The sequence below is a fragment of the Polistes canadensis genome, unplaced genomic scaffold, assembly GCF_001313835.1.
Source record: "Polistes canadensis isolate GaletaPanama2010 unplaced genomic scaffold, ASM131383v1 scaffold_260, whole genome shotgun sequence".
Taxonomy (NCBI): Eukaryota; Metazoa; Arthropoda; class Insecta; order Hymenoptera; family Vespidae; genus Polistes; species Polistes canadensis.
Window position 1 is genome coordinate 57,189 of NW_014569807.1, and position 20,430 is coordinate 77,618.

The 20,430-nt window shown below is 26.7% G+C and overlaps 4 protein-coding genes across 5 annotated transcripts; 1 reads left to right on the top strand and 3 right to left on the bottom strand.

Annotated features, from left to right (window-relative positions):
- Positions 1 to 334: 334 nt before the first annotated feature.
- On the bottom strand, positions 335 to 1,709 carry LOC106790796. Its single transcript, XM_014755952.1, has 2 exons — positions 1,574 to 1,709; positions 335 to 1,132 (listed from the first exon to the last, which is right to left on the bottom strand). The coding sequence occupies exon 2, from the start codon at positions 1,123 to 1,125 to the stop codon at positions 808 to 810; it is 318 nt and encodes a 105-aa protein (XP_014611438.1). The 5' UTR covers positions 1,126 to 1,132; positions 1,574 to 1,709; the 3' UTR covers positions 335 to 807.
- LOC106790794 (cytoplasmic tRNA 2-thiolation protein 2) lies at positions 1,709 to 4,466 on the bottom strand. 2 transcript variants are annotated; one of them, XM_014755949.1, is made up of 4 exons: positions 4,266 to 4,466; positions 3,331 to 4,126; positions 2,980 to 3,254; positions 1,709 to 2,897 (listed from the first exon to the last, which is right to left on the bottom strand). In XM_014755949.1, the coding sequence occupies exons 2-4, from the start codon at positions 3,402 to 3,404 to the stop codon at positions 1,807 to 1,809; spliced, it is 1,440 nt and encodes a 479-aa protein (XP_014611435.1). In that variant the 5' UTR covers positions 3,405 to 4,126; positions 4,266 to 4,466; the 3' UTR covers positions 1,709 to 1,806. The 2 variants fall into 2 exon arrangements, with proteins under 2 accessions (XP_014611435.1, XP_014611436.1); XM_014755950.1 differs by having other exon boundaries at positions 3,331 to 3,519; positions 4,266 to 4,418.
- Positions 4,467 to 4,786: 320 nt separating this feature from the next.
- LOC106790795 lies at positions 4,787 to 8,060 on the top strand. Its single transcript, XM_014755951.1, has 7 exons — positions 4,787 to 5,151; positions 5,247 to 5,420; positions 5,525 to 5,727; positions 5,811 to 5,964; positions 6,283 to 6,551; positions 6,730 to 6,945; positions 7,047 to 8,060. The coding sequence occupies exons 1-7, from the start codon at positions 5,103 to 5,105 to the stop codon at positions 7,098 to 7,100; spliced, it is 1,119 nt and encodes a 372-aa protein (XP_014611437.1). The 5' UTR covers positions 4,787 to 5,102; the 3' UTR covers positions 7,101 to 8,060.
- A 4,788-nt stretch (positions 8,061 to 12,848) lies between these two features.
- Positions 12,849 to 19,427, bottom strand: LOC106790799 (protogenin-like). Its single transcript, XM_014755955.1, has 20 exons — positions 18,950 to 19,427; positions 18,340 to 18,602; positions 18,103 to 18,256; positions 17,850 to 18,006; positions 17,697 to 17,765; positions 17,394 to 17,620; positions 17,171 to 17,313; positions 16,918 to 17,077; positions 16,552 to 16,836; positions 16,248 to 16,415; positions 15,927 to 16,118; positions 15,649 to 15,833; positions 15,414 to 15,561; positions 14,942 to 15,040; positions 14,720 to 14,873; positions 14,494 to 14,627; positions 14,056 to 14,421; positions 13,689 to 13,960; positions 13,427 to 13,534; positions 12,849 to 13,312 (listed from the first exon to the last, which is right to left on the bottom strand). The coding sequence occupies exons 1-20, from the start codon at positions 19,014 to 19,016 to the stop codon at positions 13,112 to 13,114; spliced, it is 3,552 nt and encodes a 1,183-aa protein (XP_014611441.1). The 5' UTR covers positions 19,017 to 19,427; the 3' UTR covers positions 12,849 to 13,111.
- Between the last annotated feature and the right edge of the window lie 1,003 nt (positions 19,428 to 20,430).

The window sequence follows — 20,430 nt, forward strand, 5'->3', positions numbered from 1 at the left end:
AATAATTACAAATTCAATGAACAAAGATATAAAAAGCAGATATGAAAATATATATATATATTGTATATTATATTGAAATGATAATTTAAAAAATATATTTACATTTTGTTAGAAATAAAAATTATTACAATTTGTTCTGATATCCAGAGAACAGTTCTAGACGTAGTTAGATTTTTAAAAAATACGTCTCTTTTACCAATAAAATATACTTGGCACTAATAAAAAAGTATTATTAATTATTTTTCTTCTATTTCTCTCTGCTTGTTATATCTTTGTTCATTAAATTTGTAATCATTTGATTATGGTTAATATACCAAATATTTTTAATGAATACTTTTCTATTAGTTGTTCTTTATTTTAGAATCTTAATTATAAATATCTTACATTTGTGTAATAATTTTTCGTTAAAGTATTCATTTGAACTCAAATGAAGTTACGTATATTCAAAGATTTGAATATATAAGAAACATACGATTCTTACATGAATGCCTGTTAACGTTTCAAATTTCTCAGTCGCTAATAATATTCCATTTTTCAAAGATGCAATGAGACTTAGTAAATTTTACATGATTTTTTTTTTACATTTATAACATTTCATTGAATTGTTAAGTAAACTAAATAATATTTTTAATTAAACTTTAGATATTATTATATTTTAGAAAAAGGAATTCATGTTACATTGAATGTATGATGTTTCTTATATCAGATCAAGAATGAATAAATATAAATGTATTGAAATATTTATCTAAATTACACACGTTTTACAATAAAGACTATATCTCATTTTAAAAAGTTTCAAATGAGTTTTTATTCATGATCCTGATCTGGTGGTGGAGCAAATTGTTCCTTTCTAAGTCCTGCTTTGTATTGACGTTCTCTTTCATTTTGCATCTCAATATATCGAAGTGCAGTCTTTGTTTTGAACAAACATTCTTGAAGATCATCCATATAATCTTTACATAGCTGCTGCGAGGTAGCACGATGAAGACCGTAAGATTCATAGCATTCTACTGCACGTAATTCAAAATCTGCACAGGCTGATGACAACTGAGCATTAAAAGTTTGTGAAAGTACCACTGAGATAAAATTCGTTACCAAAGGAGGTTTCTGTATTGTTCCCTCCATAATGTACCTAAAATAATAACCAATACTTTTAATATCACAGAAAATGTATTATAAAAATATCTAGAATCTTTTTATAACAATATATCCAAATATTTTATGATTGTAATAATTATTTTTATAAAATATTACAATTTTATTATTTCTTCTCTTTATATAATATGATTTTAGTTTTCTATTTATGGAAAAGCTAGATTTTATAAAATCAATCAAAGTATATTCGAAATCTATAATTATGTTTCTTTTAACTATAGAAATGATATTGCCTTTATAAGTTAAACATATTTTTCATTGATTATGTAGAGTATGTAATTCAATTCTACATATCTCTAATTCTATATAAACTTTTACACTGACGTGATGCCAATTACGTAATTTTAAACAAGACTTTATAGAAATCACATTAATAACTTTTTTTAAATAATTAAAATTTTATATATTAGATACTTACTCGATATAAACTAATAAACTCTTCTTTAATACAATCAGCTGTGAACCGTAGTGAATTGGTGATAAGCAATGACTGCACGAAAGATATGCTATTCTCCGGATACGCGGCAGCCATATTGAATTAATAAATGCGTGGGAAATTCAATTGTCATCAAAAAAGTAATCGATAAAAAAATAAAAAACAATTTCACTTTATTATATGAATAAGCATTTATAATAATAAATCTGTGTAATTTAATTCAGCCTATTTTCTGATAATAATTTTGTTTGAACTGCATTCAATACAAATGCAGGTATAGATTTTGTTACGTCAGAAGATCGAAATATCAATCGACAAGAATAACAAAGATGTCTTAATATATCATCTAAGCAGAGGGATTGTGTCTTATATCTTTTACATTTTTTGTTATTACAGGTACATTGTTTTTCATCAATAATATTACTATCAGTATGCTTATTCTGATTACTTTTTTCAGAATAACTAATCTGCTCTGTTAATTCCTCTAAGTTAACATTAAGTAAATTGTTAGTTTTTTCTTTAGTATTATTAACATCTACGTTATCTGATGATAAAAAAGCAGAAAATGTTGTTGCTTGCAAAGCTGACATTTCATCATTTGTCACTTTTGTATCTAAAGGTATATTGCACAGAACGCATACTGAGTTTTCTTCTACATTTTGACATGCAAGTAATTCTGTCAATAGTTTTTCACCAGTGCGATAAACTGTAGACACAGTTCCATGAAATTTTGAATCTAATTCAGATATGAATTTATTTGTTAATGCTTGTATGGAAGTTAACATATTAGTTTTACTTTCCTTACTAGATCGTAAAACATTTAAATTATTACAATTTAAATAATGAATTATTTCTTCTCTTGTAAAATCTCTCATTGGTCTAAGAAGCATAACATCCGAATATCTTGTATCACAAAAATCAATATCTGGAGAAAGTTGAGCACCACGACCAAGTGATATATCACTCAATATATTAATAGCAATATTTGTTGCGCCATCAGCAACAAATATTTTATTGCATTTTAATTTTCTTGCCGCTAAGATGAAAAGTCTATGACGTAAGCGCCTTAATAATTCTTTTCTTGCACTATCATCAGCTAAACTATTAAGAATATTTGGTATAACTTCATTTTCATCTATTACAACTTCTGGAGTTTCCATCAAATAAATATTTGGAATACCATTTTCACATAAAGATTCTTCTAATGATGCAGTATATCCAACAAATCCAAACGTTTTCGTTTGTTCAGATATTGTCTCTAACAGCTGTTTCCTTTCATTTACTGTATATCCTTCTACACCACCATCTGCGAATAACAGCAAAAACATTTTCTATTCGTATAAACTATTTACTAAATTCCACTTGCATGATAACTGAAAAAATGTTACCATCAATAAAAAATATGACTACATTAAATACAATCTTTTTATTAGCCACTTCATTTAAACCAGATTTTATCAAATGTAGTAAAGCGGTTGAATTTTCCCTGCCGCAATATCCAACAAGTACTGTATCTCCTCGATGAATAATTTTTGATTTACCCAAAGCTGCTCTAAACTTGTGCGTTAAATTTATTAAAAAACAAGCTTTGCAATATCCATCCTTTTTTCTTAATATTATTTCAGGCTTGTCAGTCCGGCATTTTTTGCACAGATCAGAATCCCTATGAAGTATAACCAAATATGTTGTTATTTGATGGTTATGAATTGTACAGAATTAACTATAACAAAATTACTTACAAAATTTGTATTTCATTCAATTTAGTTGTGAAATCATCATTGAAATCGCATGAACAAGCATTTAAAGAACACATTCTTTTAAATGTTTAATAATAATAGTCTTGAAAAAGAAAACAGAAGTACACAAAATCTCACAATTTCACTTTTCACTTTTCGCTTACCCTGATCACCAGTGGGCGATAGTAGATACTTAACGCGAAGACGGTACAATATATTATATACCTACTACAAGCTATACCATAAATACTATCAAATATATAAATATATATATACTTTATTTACTATATCTAATAGATTGAAATAGACAATGGATATCCAGCTTTATCTTGTATTTAAAAAACTCTTAAAATAATCTTAAAAATAATATATTATTTAAACATTTTCATTTAAAAGATGTACAATAAATTTGTAAAGACATATTTACACATTGTGTATGACAAGAAAACTAAGCTACTAACGATTTGATTGAAACACCACTATTAGTGGTAACATGAACTAAAGATGCATTACTCATATGATATCAGATATTATAATTAATGTAATCAAGACCAAAAAATACAGAAGTACTTAAAAGCTCACAAAGAATACAGTATTCTGACCACTTATGTGTTAGGCTATTGTGTATGACTTGATTCTATGATTAATATAGTTTTCTTCTTGTTACAGATGATCATCGTTGGATTTAACAACCAAACCTTTGACATTTGTTTTTGTTTGGACGCCATGAATATTTTTTAAAATATTAATATATTTGCATTTATAAAGGCATTTCTGAAGGCACACACATTTTTATACGCTAAAAATTGAGCATAATTATTTACAATTTTGTTACAATATAATTAAACTATATATACTATTAAAGAATATATTACATACTAACATATACTATCAAAGAATACAGTATTCTTTGATAGTATTAAAACCTCATCGCGTACCTATTCTCGCCCACTGGTGATCAGGATACTTTCTAAGATAATTTTTGTTACGCGAAAAGTGGACTTGTGAGCTTTATATATTTCTTTTTTCTTTAGTACAAGCTACATCATTCTTTTTGTAGTGGCTTGTTCGTTGTTTGTGTGCGTATACGTAAATATTATTTTCTCTATTTGGCCAAGAATTTTATTCTTTATACGCATGTGCGACAATTCATTTCTTCTTACTTATGGGGGATTAAAAATATATAACTACTGTACACATATGTTTATAAACCAGTATATGGTAACAGTCTTGTACATTTGTACTGTTATTACTTTGTCATTGTATAATTTTATCTGTAAATGATACAACTTTTAAAATTAATTGTTAAATATCGCTTATATTACTACGGATCTCGGATCATTGCCCTATTATAAATTATTTTTGTTTTTTTTTCTATTTTATCACTGTATGAATATATGTATATATATATATACGTATAAGGAAATACAATTTTTGTCGAATAAATGGAGAAATAGAGATAAATTTGAAATATACGCCACCACATGTTATCACGAGAAAACTATTAACAGTCGAAAACGAATAGATTGGGCCAAAACACCATCTATGATCAGCTGTAATCAAGGATTTTGACATATGTAGAAATTAGCAGGAAAAAAAAACAATTCTTTCCAATAATATAATAAAAGATTTTAAGGTTAATTCAAGTGTAACACTGTGATAAAACTTCGTAAATAATTTGGTAATAAATTTGATAATTATAATATTACGATATTGATCGGAAGCAGATTTAATTATTAAAAAAAAGGGAAGAAATTTTTAAATGTGAAGCAATTATGGCAACGCCCGTCACTGATAAGAAACCGCGAGTGATTGTTTTAGGAGGTAAGCATAATTGATTTTCTTTTTTTTTTTTAGATAGTAGATTTGACGTTAAGAAAAGAATAAAAATAGAATTGTTTTTTCTTGTTGTCACACAGGATGCGGTTTTATTGGGCGTAATCTTGTGGAATATCTACTGGATAATGATTTGGTATCATACCTACGTGTTGTAGATAAAGTGCCTCCACAAACTGCATGGTTAAATTCAAAACATGGGAAATTATTTGAAAATCCTCTGGTTGAATTTAAAAGCGCTAATTTAATAAATGCAGGTAATAAATTGATTATAGGTATATTACCTGTATTATGTTCAAATTAAATCTACAGTTGTATTATTAGTGTATTCGGTATATATGCACATGACATCTCTTTGTAGCATCTTGTCAGAATGCATTTGCTTCTGATAAACCGATTGATTATGTTTTTAATTGTGCTGGAGAAACTAAATGCGGTCAAACGGATCCCGTTTATAAAGAAGGAATTTATAAATTAAGTATTAATTGTGCTCAACAAGCTGCCAAAATTAAAGCCAATCATTTCGTTGAAATATCCTCAGGCAATTTAAGTTCTTCTGAAAAAGTAATAACAATTATTCTATCCTTTATTATATTTTTAATTAAATAATCAATATTGTAAATTAATTCATTATTATTTATATGAAGGTACCTTGCGTAGAAGAAGAAAATGGAGAACCATGGACATTTGTTGCTAAATATAAATTACAAGTAGAACACGATCTGAAAAATATACCAGATTTAAAATATACTATTCTAAGACCAGCAATAGTTTATGGACTTGGTGATAGAAATGGCTTAGGTATTTCAAATACACATTTCTAAGAAATATCTTTATTTTCTTGATTAAAAACCTTGATGGATGATATAATTTGTTACACATTGCATAGTTCTCTTTCATTATAATATTCTATACAAAATATTCTGTACCTGATAGTACAAACTGGTAGTGTACTCGTACTCAACAAAATTTCTAACTTATTTTTCTCTAAAAACAAAGTCTTATTTTAAAAAATTATATTCTATATATCCAATTTGATTTTTCATACTTATTAGTATCACCAGTTACATACGAAACACCTTGTATATTACAATGATATAAGTATCTTTTATTATACAGCACCAAGATTAGTAGTTGGAGCAGTTTATAAACATCTAGGAGAAATGATGAAATTACTTTGGGGACCAGATCTTCGTATGAATACAGTTCATGTAAGAGATATGGCTCGAGCTATTTGGCATGTAGCAAACAGATCTGATACAATAGGACAAATATATAACGTTGTTGATGAAGGAAATTCTACTCAAGGATCCATAAGTGCTATCGTTTCAGAATTATTTAACATCAACCATGATTATTGGGGTACTACACTATCTACTCTGGCTAAAGTATGAGAAGGATTTTAAAATTATTCTTAGTATGTTCTTATCTATACTTATATATATTGGGCGTTATTCAATGAGTATTTTTTATTATATGCCCTAAATAAAAGATCAGTCACATTGAAATAATATTAGGTCATATCGTCATTCTAAAATAAAACATTATTTTATATTTATTTTTTAGACCGATATGAGTTCTGTAGTTGAAGAGGTAAATGACAAACATATGGGTCCTTGGGCCGATGCATGTAACAAAGATGGAGTAGAAAACAGTCCTCTTTCTCCATACATAGATCAAGAATTGCTTTATAACAAGCATTTATATTTAAAACCAAGAAAATTATCTAATACAGGTTTTACGTATATACATCCTAAACTCACAAAAGAATTACTTAAAGAGGTATGTCGATTGTATATAGAGTAAAAATATTAATGAAGATGTAATAAGAGATATATAGAATTAATTTCTTGAATGTATCTCTCTCTTATTTGATTTTTCAGGTTCTCGATGATTATGTGACCATGAAAATATTTCCACATTCCTTAGTACTTTAACTCTTATCGATAATAATTTTTTATACAGAATACTTGGATGCTTATAATAATTTACACATATACATAGAAACGTTTCACCTTGTGCCTAGTGATCTATGCAAGTACGAAAGTTACATACTTTAGTATATACCGAATCCTTATATAACCACATTTTACAAATTTAATAATACATTAGGTGAGTTTATAGCATTCTTTCCAGATAAAAGATCATGATTCCATAGATGGGCTTATTTGCCAATGTGATAAAGTAGAGATTAATGTACTTAATTTTATTATAATTAAAATGCAGGCTAGTTTTGTTTACGCTATTAATTACTAATTTGATTATCAATCAAATCCAGTCATTTTGATAGCGTAAAAATTGCCTAAATTAAAACAAAAACAAAAAATAAGCAAAAAGTATTGAGGACGTATTTATATAGTAAAATCAAATAATATAATACTGTATAAATTTCCTCAATTAAAGACATTATATAAAGTATTTTGATAATTAATTTTAATTATTACATACTTGGCCAAATATGTTTTTTGTATGCAACCGATTTGGAGATACATATAAAATAATATCGATCATTGTTAGAGATACATGATTTCTTTTTAATTATTGTGTTCAATTGTATCTTCCAAGTGCTGTGAATGAACCTGAAAATCATTCTATTCCAAATAATTATCCATATATTTTATAGTACTTAATATGGTACTTAATTCATACATAACGTATTAAGCCAAGTACAAACAACGTGATTAAGCTAGGAGATTTTATTCTTATGATATTAATCCTTATCAAAATCGCTAGATATACATAGTAAAAGCCTAATGTTTGCATAAGGTGAATGCATAAAATGATATAAATCCATGTTAGTATTAAAATGCCACATAAGTGTAATAGCATTTCTTTTTTAAAACTGTTGTTAAAAAATATACATGCGAGCATTTTGATAATAAAGTTATTCAATTTATCAATATTTTTGTGTGTTTCACTTAGATTACTATATCACTCTAGGTATAGGCAATATGTAAATGAAATAAACTTGATTTTTCTATCTTAATTTTATTTAATTTTCGCTTACAACAAGATGCTGTATTCAGAAAGTTCAACAGTATTCTTAAATATTTTGTTTATCATTTTAATTTTAATACTTTAAACAATAAGGTTATAATTTTATATAGTTAATTATATGTAATATATTAAAATATATACTTTTAATATTTTCCAGAAATAATATATGTACAATTATGACTACAAGTATATGTACACAGCAAATGCGCTCTATAAAAACGCCATAATCTTTATATAATATACTTCTCTAAATATTAATAAGATATAATAAAGAGCAGTGTGTTTGTGTGTGTGTGAAAATAAATTATTAATATTTACTTGATACATAATAATTGCTACATATAACAATATATAATACCAATCAACATAATTACAGGTTCTTTTCTCATATAAAGTAAGTAATGTCTGAATTACATTTAATCACTGAACATGAAGATATATTTTTCGAGGTAAACTGCGTAAGTCTAAATTATCGTGTCTAATAGGTACAGACATTAAGTTAAAATTAAGTAATGTAAGTCACTCTGCAGAGCGATAACTGAGGAGGTATATATGTCTGACTAGAGTCGCCGTACAATAGAATTAATACTTTAACAGTATATGGCCAATATTATTAATCGGTTATTATTGGTGTGTCTATTGCAATGTAAATGGAATATAAATTATCTTGCTTATTTCATATTAAAGCTAGGAGATTCTTGTGTGGTGTGGATCTAGTTTCCAAGTTAAATTCAAAATAAATATTATAATATTATCATAAATAAAAAAACATTCAAATTATGTAAAATATATTAAAAAAAAAAAAAAAAACAAAAAAAAACACATGTAATAAAAATTATAATTACAAAAATAAAATTTTAGTATACTTTGAGTTTATTATTAACAACTTAAAATAATGAACTAAACGTGGAAACTAGATGAATAATTATAATGTTATTGACTGAAATCATCTGTAAGTCTTACTGTATGTGATTTACAGTGAACTATGGTAAAAAAAAAAACAAAATAAAAAAAAATGTTATGAAGACTAATAATGTGATATATACTACAATAATACAAATGCACGTATATCATGTATCTACCTTAGAAAAGCAACTTGTTCTTTTTTTTCTATGGTAATTAGTACTTGATATCCGGATAATGTGCTGTTTTAATCTGCATTTTATAATCAATATTATTTTCACACAATAGCACGGCGACCCTATACATGATTGTTACAATTTAAAACTTATCACATTTATATAATTACTTAATGTTTACCATTCAAATGAAAATACCAGTGCTAGTCTTTTATAATATTAGATTTCATTTATGTTCTTTTTTTTTTTTTTTATTTTTTTTTTTTTTACTTTCTTTCTTCTCTCGATAATTCCAATTTATCTGTATACGCGTATTTTATTTATTTATTTTTTTTTTAACATTTTTAGTAAATGTTTTGTTACTTATAAGCCCAAACACTGATACAATCTTAAACATATATATAATAATATATATATATATATATACATATATATATATTATTGTATTATGTAACATCTGCATTGTAAAGTGTGCTAAATATGAAAATTGAATGTACAGGTAGTTCCCATTTTATGAACTCATATTTTATAAATTCTTAACTTTAAAAATTGTTGTTTTAAATACTACAATATAAAAAAAGGAAAAAAAGAAATCTATTCTTCATTTAACATTATTAAGGTTTTCAATGGAAAAACTTAATTATCAGGAACAGAAGATATTCTTACTTAACAATATAGTAATCGGTTACGAATTAATTCGTAAAAGTGAGAACTATCTGTATATTTAATAAAGAATATTATATATATGTATATAAAAAAACATAGAATAAACAAAATTCATAGAAATAATGATGAGCTGTCTTTGATAATACTATACATGCATTTGATGTACGTATAGTTCAATAAATTATATAACTGCCCTTTTTTAAAACAAATTTTGTAACAAATATTTAACAAATGTGGAAGTACAATACTATAGAGAAATAACATAAGATATAACAGACAGTATATAATGGAAGTAATACCAAATGAGAAATCTATATAAAATCACAAAACAAACATCAGAGAATGTGTAATATGTTGCTGAACATAAACTATTGCAATTATTATTAGATGATATACGAACTTAATAATAATGTATATGAAATATAAAATTTATATAATATTAAGATATATGCAATGAGTTCTATGCATCTTGTCTAAATAAAGCTATTATTCTTTTGTAGAATGTTATTGAATATTTTCAATTAATTAAAAAGAATGTTTTTTTTTTTTTGTTATGAGAGATATCTATATGCATGTAATGATGATAATACATAAATAATATTATTATATATTTAAATTCTCAAATGTGTGTGTGTAGGACTATCCCAAAAATGTTCTTACATTCTACACAAAATTTAAAATAATAGCAGTTTTTTTTTCTTCTTTTTTAATAACATAAAATGGGAACATTTTAAACATTAAACAAAAATTCTCTTTCGTTTTTATAGAAGTATAGATATTATTTTCTATATGATAAAGATGCAATTGAAGTTCTCTAATATGCGCAGGTCCAATATAATTCTATCTTTACTTGATTTAATTATGTGCTCATGGCAACTACATTATTGCATGGTTCAGTGTAATATGATTTTGTGAAATATCACTGAATGTTAAAAGTAATAAATAACAGATAGTGGAGGTACAGTAACAACACTGACATGTCTATGTCTCACTCTAAAAGATACACCTTATTCTATCAGGTACTGTAATGGGTTTTCTGTCATGGTAACATGCACCAGTCTGGAATATATATTTGCAAATTTTTCCTTTGTCTATTGTATGATACACAGAACTCTTACTGCTTTATATATATATGTGTGTCTGCTATTTTTAAATTAAATACATTTAATCATTGATGTACTTATTTTTCCTTAAAATGAACAAATACATCAAAACGGATCTGAATTTGTATTGTAAATGAAACTTACTTTTTTTCTATAGAAAACGATACAGATTATTATTATTATATTACTGATAGATATTATGAATTATTTACAGTTTCTGTATGTGAATTACATTTGTTTTTATATTAAAAATAATAGAAATATATTTTAACGAAAAAATAATATCTACTAATTACATGAATATTTTATCTACGTATATATATATATATATATATATATATATATACGAATGTATTTTTGAAAATTTATACTTTGTATACTGCAAGTTAATACTTCAATGAATAAAAGATATAATGATTAATTAGAAAAATTACAATTATTTTCACATATAGTTAAAAATATATTATATAAAAATAATTAAAATTGTAAGAATCATTTACAATCGTCAAATAATTTAAATTGTATTTATGGAAAAAATCTTATAAAGATATTTTAAATGCAAAGAACATGTTCACCATGAGGATCTATTATATAATCGTTCTGTGTATCTAAATTAATGTATAAGTAAGTTCATTTGTAATACTCATCTCTTATTTTACAATATTAAACTTGCCTTTTTACATTCAGAGGATTTCTGAAATTTTGAAATATATCAAAATTAAAAGATCTACAGTCAATGTTATGTGACAATGATTTGTCAAAATTACTTGATTCTACTGATGTAAATTCTATATATTTTCTTTTCTTTTTTAATGTGAAGCATTTCATTCATTATTTAATTTGTTAATGTCATTTGTTTTTAGGGCTTCTCATTTCATTTGAATAGCGAATTTTAAACTTACAAACCATAACTGTATAATTACTATCTATATATTCATGAAAAAAAGTAAAGTAAAAAAAATTATATCTACTAACTTTGATACGCATATAGTATCGAATTTAACTCTACTTTCAGTTTCTAATGCTAAGAAATTTTTATCATATATCTTTACGTTTAAACTATATGAAAAAAAAAAAAATAAAATCATGGAATGGCTAGTATAATCATCATTAAAATTAAAATACATTGTTAATTTTTCAGCCAATTATAAAATTGTATAGGCCTTGCACACTTAGACATTTAATGTATTCATGGACTCGTACTCAATGCATTATTATTCCATATACAGTTTCATTTTTATCTATTTAAATTCATTATCTTTGTAAAAAGAACAAAAAAATTCAATACCAAGTTGCCCGAATGGTATTTATCAGTCATAATTTAATAATTATAATGTGTGCTTACCATGTATTTTATAAGTTGTTCTACTTTAGGTATTCCAATTCATATGTGACATTGTAAATACATTGAAAAGTCCATCTTCGTCACATTCTGATTTAAGGAACGATATTTCGAATATTTATATAAATACTTTTTTCGTTTTTACATGTTAAAAATAATTTGTAAAAACAAGTACACTTCTATCATTAGTTATACAAACTGTAGACTTAATTATGGATACCTAAGGATTAATATACATGATGTAAAGTTGACTGTAACTAAACATACTCAGGTATCCATATGTATCTCTAAATTCGAAAACTTTATTATAAAGATCTCGTTACTCGATTTTTGCGAGTAGAATAATTTACAAGAATTTCTCAAATTTCAATCAGAGATGTCAATTAGAAAACCTGGATTTTTAACAAGTTTACTTTTGTTCGTAATACTAAGATTATTATTTCAAAATTTCATTGTGAATACTATTTTTCAAACACGATATCCCTTTTTTTCTTTTTGCTTTTTAAAGAGAGAAAGAGAGACAGAGAGAATTATATGATATAATGTCATATAAATCTATTGGAACTGTATTTACTTCTATTTTTTTAACTTCCTCTCTACCTTTTTTTTTTATAAGCTTTGACCTTTTCTTGCTTCCATAATTTCTGTTTCTACTCAATTACAACAACTTTGTAACAGATTTTTGTTTTAAATTAACGTCATATACCTACCTGCTGTATTCCAATTCATGAAAATGCAAACAGCCAATATCGTTAGCGTATTCAACCATTTGGTCCAAGTACTGGAACTGATGTGCAGGTAACGTTTTCCGATGATATATCATTATCTTGACACCCTGAATTATTGTTTAGGCTGCCACTGTTACTGTCTAAAGTACAATTGACCATAGTGAACTGTGTGTCATCCAAATCTTGACTTTCTTCTTCATTTTTTCTTAAAACGGTACTATCACGCCTTTTGTACTGTAATTATATTAAAAATAAATTCATATCTCCAAAATAATAATATATTGAATCATATTTAAAAACAAAAAAAAAAAAAGAAACTATTTTATCCATGTTGTTTTTTATGTATACCTGAGGGTTTTCCGTAAGACAAATATCCTTTGATTCTCCATTTACATCCCAAGGTGATAGTAATGGTTCCTTTACGCAAGGTTCCACAACACCATTGGAATGTCCTCCCTAAATCAAATTATTTAATATAAAATTTCTAAATATATAAAGTGGTTTAATAACTATTATCACTTCAACTACGAAAATTTGTATTCTAAAAATAATGAAGATATTTGAGATGATAATAGTTATTAAATCACTTAGCACATTAAAATATATTTACTTTGGTATCTGAATGTGGATTAGAAACTGGCGAAGATGGACAGAGACCAGCAAGTTCAACATCATTAGAAGAAACTGTAACATTCATTTGTTGATTTACAGGAGCAGTAGATTCGATACAACATCCATTTCCGTTCCGCACTAAAATACGTCCTTTTAGAGGTTGAGCACCATCTCTTAAAGATCTAGAACTCTCGCATTTATTTCGACAATAAATGCTACACAAGCAAATTGTTATTAATACTATGCTTATGCTTACACCCAGGATTATACCTATTTAAACAAACAAATATATTATTATGCGTATAAAAGTAAGAAATTTTCTGTAGATGATAACACTTTTGTTTTGTTTTTTTAATAGTAAATACCTAAGCTTTGATCAGGTTTAATATTTTGTGGTGGCTTCTGTTCATTCGATGATGTAGGAATTTTGATTGCTGTACCACCAGTAATAATTATTATAGGATTTGATGGTTTACCATAACCTGCTTTTGTAGCTGCTTGTACAATTACAAAATACCGTTTTCCTGGAACTAAACCTGGAAGAGTAGTTGATGTTTTATTTCCAGGAACTGTGACATTTCCCCAAGTTTCAATAGGGTCCTTTAATTCCATGGTAAACGCAACAAAATAATTTTGTATCACTCCATTTACACTACTTGGTTCTTTCCATGCAATACGAACTTGTGTATTGTTACCCAAAAACCATTGAATATCTTCAACTTTTCCAGGAACTAAAATAATTCAAAAATAAGTCAATGTTTCTATAATTTGTATTATATATTTATCATTATGTATAATATTACCATCTTCATTAGTATAACATTCAACAGATTCACTGTAAATGTTACTTTGATTATTTTCATGTCGTATCATTCTTACTTTAAATTGATACAGTGTAAATGGTTTCAACTTATCAACAATCATCTTGGTATCATCTCTGAAAAACATATTATTATTATTATTATTAAAAAATTGGAGTATATCATAATATAATCCGATACAATAAACTCAAATAAATTGAATACATACAATGTAATGCATTTGGATTCCTCAGAATTTTCAATATGAACTGCATGATAGCAAAGTTCAAAGGAATGTGCACTATGCATTTCAGTTACTGCCCATGTCACATTTATAGAGGTAGATGAAACAGGAATAGCCTCCAAAGCCATGAATACATTACCTTAATAAAGGAAATTGAAGATAAAAATTGTGAATTTATTTTATATTACAAAAGGTTTAATTACTTACTGGAACCAGAATGTGTAATATCAATGATTTTGGTTAAACAATATTTTACTTCACCAGAATTTACCATACAAAGACCCACAGTGTAAGAACAATTCCTTTCTGTGAGGAATAAAAAAAAAGAAATGATAATATTAATATTATATTACACATGATTAATTATTCATATTAAAATATTGCACGTCGGCTAAATATCAGCCGGCACTCACATTGCTCGTCTACATGGAATTGAATATAGTTGTAAGAAAATACAAAAAATATCCTTGTACATTTTCTCCAGACCATCGTCTGGACCATTGATTTGTTGAAAGTAAAAAAAAAAAAAACATAAACGATGATAAATACATGCATATCGCGCATAGAATATGCGTACATAAAATAAAAATGGAAAATTCGCTATATAACAGAGTCTAGCTAGCACACACTAACATGCAATGTGTTAATATAGAAAATAAATATTTTTTTTAATTCTTACCAAGATTATTAGTTAATGTATATTCTGTAGCATTTCGTGGAAGAAAAGCGGTTAATAATTTGTATCCGTCTGAATCTTCACAGTAAATTTGCCAAGAATCGAAGTCTGGCTCAATTTTGTTTTCTTTTAAATTTATTTTCCAGATGACCTATATGAAATTAATTATAAATAAAATACTATTCCACTTTTCGCGTGTGTTTAAATTATTAAAATTATTTTAAAATTATTTTCTCACTTTAACTACCGAAATCTTGATACTTAATAATTGCATCTCTACAAAATTTCTAATGTTAAATTCATTATAATCTATAGAAGGCATTGTTACAGTGCTCCAATTTAATTGCATTTCACTCAAATTAGGCCATCCCTGTTTTGTTTTTGCTATTATTCGTACATCATATTTAGCCCCTCTTATTAAATCTGCAAAATATTGATTTTATTTTTTTATGAAGTATACTTTTTTGAATAATTTAAAATATATTTTATTATATTATTAACTTTTTAAATGCATACCAGAAAGAATATAATATTCAATGTTAGCAGGTAAAAAAATTACTCTGGATGATGGATGCTGATGTAATCTCCACTGTAATTTATATTCTACCACAATGCCACGTGATTCCTTTTTTGTTAAAGGTTCCCATGATACGTTTAACTTTGTATTACTAATAACATTTATATTTATTTTCGGTGTGCTTTTAGGAACTAATTAAAACAATAAATCTTACTTTAGTCAATGGTACATATAGTTTCAATATTACTATAATTTATTAAATAATATATTTATCTTATTTAAATAAGATAAATAGTTAATATATTTGAACATATTCATACCACTTGGAGCTGTAGAACACAAGATGGTGGCAGATTGATCGCTAGCGCCATGTATGTTCCATACTCGTACGTAAAAAGAATAATTTGTAAATGGTTCTAGAAGTTTTGTTACTTCTACAGATGTGGAATTGCCTGGCTCAGGAGGAGAAACTTCTTCTTTACCACCTTCTTTTTAACAAAAAAATAATAGGACAAAATAACTTATAAATTCTTTTTTTTTTTTTTTTTTGATGGAATTCTAAAATTAACTTATTATAATTTTGTAATGTTTTTAAATTTATAACAATCCATTATAAAACCTTACCAGCAGGGCTATAATGGACGGTATAAGCTGTAATACTGGTATAAGGTAGAGACTTTGGTGGTTCCCATGAAATAAAAATTCTAACTGGGGACACAGCATGACATTTTAAAGAGGTAGGTGCAGCAGGACTATTACGAGATGAGTTTACTTGAAGCCGACCAGCAGCCCATATTTCTCCTGCTGAATTTACAGCTACACATTGATACAGACCAGAATCTGCTGGAACTGTTGCCGAAATTGCCAATTGCATTGTGTTGTATTCTTTTACGTAAGTTGTTCTACGTCCTATAATATTTTAATTTTTTATCTTTTACAAATATTTATGAAACTTTGTTACCAATAATGATACTTCAATTAGATTTTTACCATTGACTGTAATATTTAGAGAATCCTTTAGCCAATAAATTTGTGGTACAGGTAAACCCTGTGCCTGACACTCAAATCTTGCAGTTCTTCCATTTGGACAAACATGATTTGTAGGAGTTTTCAAGAATGATGGAGGTACCAATATATCTACAGTTATATTCTGTAACAATTTAAATGACAAATTTAATTAATATCTCTCTCTCAGAACATTATTATTAAAATATATTAAAAACATAGGAGCTTAAATACATACCTGAATTTCCAAATCATTTGTCGAATTTTTTGAAGAACAAACATAGATGCCAGCATCAAAAATGCTTACATTTCTTAATTCTAATATAGCAATGCCAGTAGTAGAATTAACAAGAATGCGAGGTTGTGGAACATTGCTGTTACCTTTAAATAAATAACTTTATATAATGACAGTATTTTTATATAATTTATACAAAATTCAAAAAGCTTGTATAATTACATACCTGTATATCGAGGTATGAAAGTCCATGTTATAAGAGGCAGTGGATAACCAGATGCAGCACATGCTAAATTAAGGTTTGATCCATTAAGTAGCCAATGATTATATGAGGTTTGTGGAAATAATGATGGTGATTTATATGATTTTTCATTCTCCGATCTAGCAATAACAGTCAGTTGTGCCTCTTTACTTTTTTTGGTTTTTTTTAGGAATTCATTAGTCACTACACATCTAAAATAATAAAAAAGATAAATATCTTAGCAATGGCAGTGGGGTATTTATAATAAGTTTTACCAATATTTTATACCTATAAGAACCAGCATCTGATAATTGTGTTGTACTTATATACAGAACACCTGGTGATACCATTGAATATCTGCAATATCAAATAATTTATATGTATATGCTCTTAAAATATTAATAATTATTTTCTTTACTATATATTAAACATACTACTAACTTTGAATTATTAAGACTAAGCAGAACTGATTTTCCATTATGTTCCCATGTAACATTAGGTGGAAAGGGAACACTATCTATAATACAAGACAATCTTACTACTTCGCCTTCTTGAACAGTTACATTCTCTGGTGATTCTTTAAATACATGGGCAAGTTCTATAATATTAAAATGTAAAAATATTAAATCTTTTTGATCAAATGGATCAATAATATATTACATAATAATTATTATTATTATTATAATAAACTTGCCTGCTATTTCAATGAATGTTGGCGATGATCTCAATAGTCCTCCAAAATCAGTACGTGTTATGCAACGATATTCATCTTTAATATGATTCTTAATATTAGTAAGGCTGGTATTTTCTTTTTCTTTGAACTTTTGTGACTTTTGGAAATTCTGTTTCTACGATGAATTATTTTTATAATGCAAATTACATTTATCATTTTCTATTTTAATTATTGTTTTATATTCATACTCGTAAGTACCTTAATGTAAAGAAGAGATCCATTACGTTGTACAGAGCATCGGGTAGAACCACATGGTGGTACTGGTTTTCCATTACGTAACCAAGAAATAGTTTGATTAGTATCAGCTAAACAATCAAGTATTATCGTTTTCTTTCCCAATATTACATGACCACTAGGTTCTATTTCTGTTGTTATAGTAAAACCTTTTGTCGAATCTGCATCAGAACCATCCGATTTAGATACATTCCTATTATTTATATTTGTTCCAATCCCTTTGACACCTGTAAAATATAAATAATCATTTGTCAATACATATAAATATCAATGCACATCATATTAATAAAATGTTTAATTTAAATAAAGGAAAGTAGAAAAATGTTGTTGGTTGCATTTACTATAAATGCAAATCAATAAAATATATATATATAACATTTTTAATTGTACGAAAGTTTATATAGAAAAAAAGAAAAATAATATGCATATGAAATAAAAAATAAACAATAATTAATGTGTACAATTAAAAGAGAAAATAACAAACGATTACAAGTATTTCCGCAATAACGAATTGCCATGCGACATCGCTATGAGTGTAAACAAACAGATCTGATGGCAACAGTAAAAGACGCACCTGCAGCACAAGCGGGCTTTAGTACTTCTGTAAACAAGATACTAAGCAAAAATATTCGCGCCGCCATATATTAACGCTCATTGGCACCGGTTTCACTGACAAATCTTAGCCGAAACACGCCGTCGTATAGCGAGACTCATAAGAAATAATCTTCGCCGCATGTTTGACATCGTCTCGAAGGAGATTGTTTTTGGCCGGGCCTAGTTCGTTTCGCAGTTAATTAAAAAACTCTTTTGACTTCATGAATCATTGTTTTTTCACATGATCAACAAAAATATGTTATTCATCGCGTCGTCGTTTAAAATATTCAACCGGCAATAGTCGATTACTGTTGACTGCACGTTTGCCGTCGTAAATCCAACCACCACACCAATAACGCCTGCCTTCGTTTTGCGTTAGCACGCGATTCGTTCTTCCCTTGCCATCTTCCTTGCCTCCCTCCAACCCAGAATCCAAACGCCAAAGAAAATGATTCAAAATTCTCTGCCACGATAAGTACGACAGCGTCATCCTGTGGTCAACAGTAGAAAATACACCAGTCATACTATCTCATTCTCTTGGATTCGATCATATTACTGAAATCGGGTCAAATAGAGCGGTTATACATCCTCCAATCAGACATCTTCACATATATAGACTACACGCTGATTGGTGCATTTTAAATATTGATTAATCTGATGCAATCTAATCTCAGAATTACTTAGACGCTATCCTTTTTTATAATTAGATATTTTATTAGATGTATGTTTATATAATACCTCTTGATTCGTAAAGATTAATGTGTAATTCATAGATAAAATCATTTATAATTATCTTATTGTATAGTAATTACGTGTTGGCGCGATTGAGTTATCTTGTCTTGACATTTACATTTAAAGCGCAATGAAGGTAGTTAAATTACCTAGTTAACTACAAAGTCACTTGGATCGCTGTAATCGAAAAATGTTATTATGTTTCAAAATAATTTCAAAAATTTCAATCGTAAGTATAATCAATTAATTTATATATCTCTCATTATAAACAGCAATCATTATTTTTTAACAATAAACATCAAAAGCTTCTTATTTTGAATGCCAGAATCGTAATCTGAAATCGCAAATTATTAAAGTATTAATTACAAAAGTATTTTGAATAATATGTGAAGTTGTCGAAGTTACCGCCATTGTTTCAACAATTATAAATCATGTATGTAATTGATTTCTCATTTATTTAGACAAAATCATTTCTAAAATACTTTATTTATTAATTAAAGTATTTCTTTTTTCTTAAATATATATATTAATTTTTAATTTACACATTTTTTCATGAGTATTATTAATTATTACATATATATGTGACAATCCAAAATATCGTCATATTAAAATAATTAATAAACAAATCTTATAATTAATATCAATAAAAATTGGTATTTTCTCCTTAAATTAATTTCAAATGGCTGTAACATGAAGTTATCGATCGTTAGTCGAATAAGGATTCGACAA